This window comes from Plasmopara halstedii (assembly GCF_900000015.1).
Source record: "Plasmopara halstedii genome assembly, contig: Scaffold_322, whole genome shotgun sequence".
In the NCBI taxonomy this organism is placed as follows: domain Eukaryota; phylum Oomycota; class Peronosporomycetes; order Peronosporales; family Peronosporaceae; genus Plasmopara; species Plasmopara halstedii.
In genome coordinates, this window is record NW_020187243.1 from 247,162 (window position 1) to 248,726 (window position 1,565).

General features: G+C 43.7%; 1 protein-coding gene across 1 annotated transcript in view; it reads right to left on the reverse strand.

The window, feature by feature from the left end:
* Positions 1-1,436: 1,436 nt before the first annotated feature.
* PHALS_08196 (uncharacterized protein) overlaps positions 1,437-1,565 on the reverse strand; it is a gene marked incomplete at both ends in the record, with an annotated part of 246 nt that continues 117 nt past the window's right edge. Inside the window, one exon of the mRNA XM_024723501.1 lies at positions 1,437-1,538. Coding sequence (XP_024574471.1) covers positions 1,437-1,538 — 102 coding nt within the window. The remainder of the gene's footprint in view (positions 1,539-1,565) is intronic.

The window sequence follows — 1,565 nt, forward strand, 5'->3', positions numbered from 1 at the left end:
TATAATACATAGCAACTTTCAACTAAATTGTTTTTTTGTTTGGCTTTACTCCTGCCTTTGCAATTTATTAACTCATAATTTTGAAGCTTATTATCTACGACTCTATTTCACCACGCGTTTTTTATCCTTAAATGGATGCGGAACTAATTTAGTTCTTTGTTTTCTTAAGTGAAAACTTACTTTATATGGGGTTATCGCCTGAACGATAATTCGTTTGATCTTCAAGCGGTTGTGAAGACTTTTAGCGACTTGGGGTAATCACTTTCGTGATAATTCGCTATTACTCCACGCGATTGTGAAGTCTTTAGTTTACGGCTGAAACGATGCTTGGGCATATCAATTGTTTTGGCTACTTTACCATGGAATTCTTTTATTTTCATCCGTTTCAGCCCTAATGTATAGGCTTCACTTGCGCAACAACTTCGGTTACTGTTTAGTTAAGCTTTAAAAAAAGCTTATTTCGTCATTTTATCGCAGATTTCTTTTTGCGTACGGACAAGTCCGCCCACGTCAAGTCCTCATGAAGAGTCCCTAAACATGGTTGTTATTTCATCGAAACTACTGCGCGATGTCTTAGCACCTAGCGCCAGAAAGGCACCCAGTGTTAGTCGACAAAGTCAACGTCGCTGAGTGATCCTGGTCTGGACTACAAGAGCTTTACACTAATAGCACTACACGCCACCGGCAAGAGGTAACGACTTTGTACCCGCCCGCTTGCTAGTGCTACGGTCTCTGTTATGAAGGAAATGTTCATGAACTTTTCACGACCGGACTACTACACACGGGATTCCGGTGACGATGTGTACTGAGGCATAACAAGCCTACTTGACTATCTCACTTTCACCAATGCGCAGTCTTCCACCTCGGACTCCTGTACTCTACTTTCGGATGACGATGTGTACTCAGGCATCACAAGCTCAAATGACAATCAAACACCTCAAGCATTGCACAATCATCCTTGAAATGAGCCATCAGGGTGGGTCGCGTTCACTTGACGACTCGTTTCGTTATCGTCGGCCTTGCCACCATGTACAACTTCGTGCAATGCTTTGTTCCAACAGATTAGCCTCAAAGACTCGATCTGCCTTCCCAAAGCACACAGTTATCCACAACAACTCAGCCTCGGGCCCTTTGTGTTCACACTATGGTATCTTTTCTGTGGTTCCCAAGTTGGTAACATTGTCAATACCTATATTTCGATGCGGTGACATCTCAGACTAAAGACGTTCATCTGCTATGACCACCAACTTACCCGGCCTTCCCGTGGCTTCATACCCGTCTCAGTTACACATTTAAGCTCACGTTCAGGCCGGTTTGAGGGTGCATATTTTGCACACTGACATGGAATTCTCCAGTCTTCTAACGGAAGTTGGTACACTTCATTTTGCGGATTCTAATACCGCCTTATCGCGAGTGCCGTTCACTTTTTTTTATTATTATGGAAACTTTTGCTCCTTCGTGAGTGCTATGTCTCCAATGGGGTACACTTCACCAGTGTTTAATTCTCGCTCGGAGTACAGCAACGTTCCTCCGCCCAGCTAAGCTTTCAACATCAGTGGCTCTCC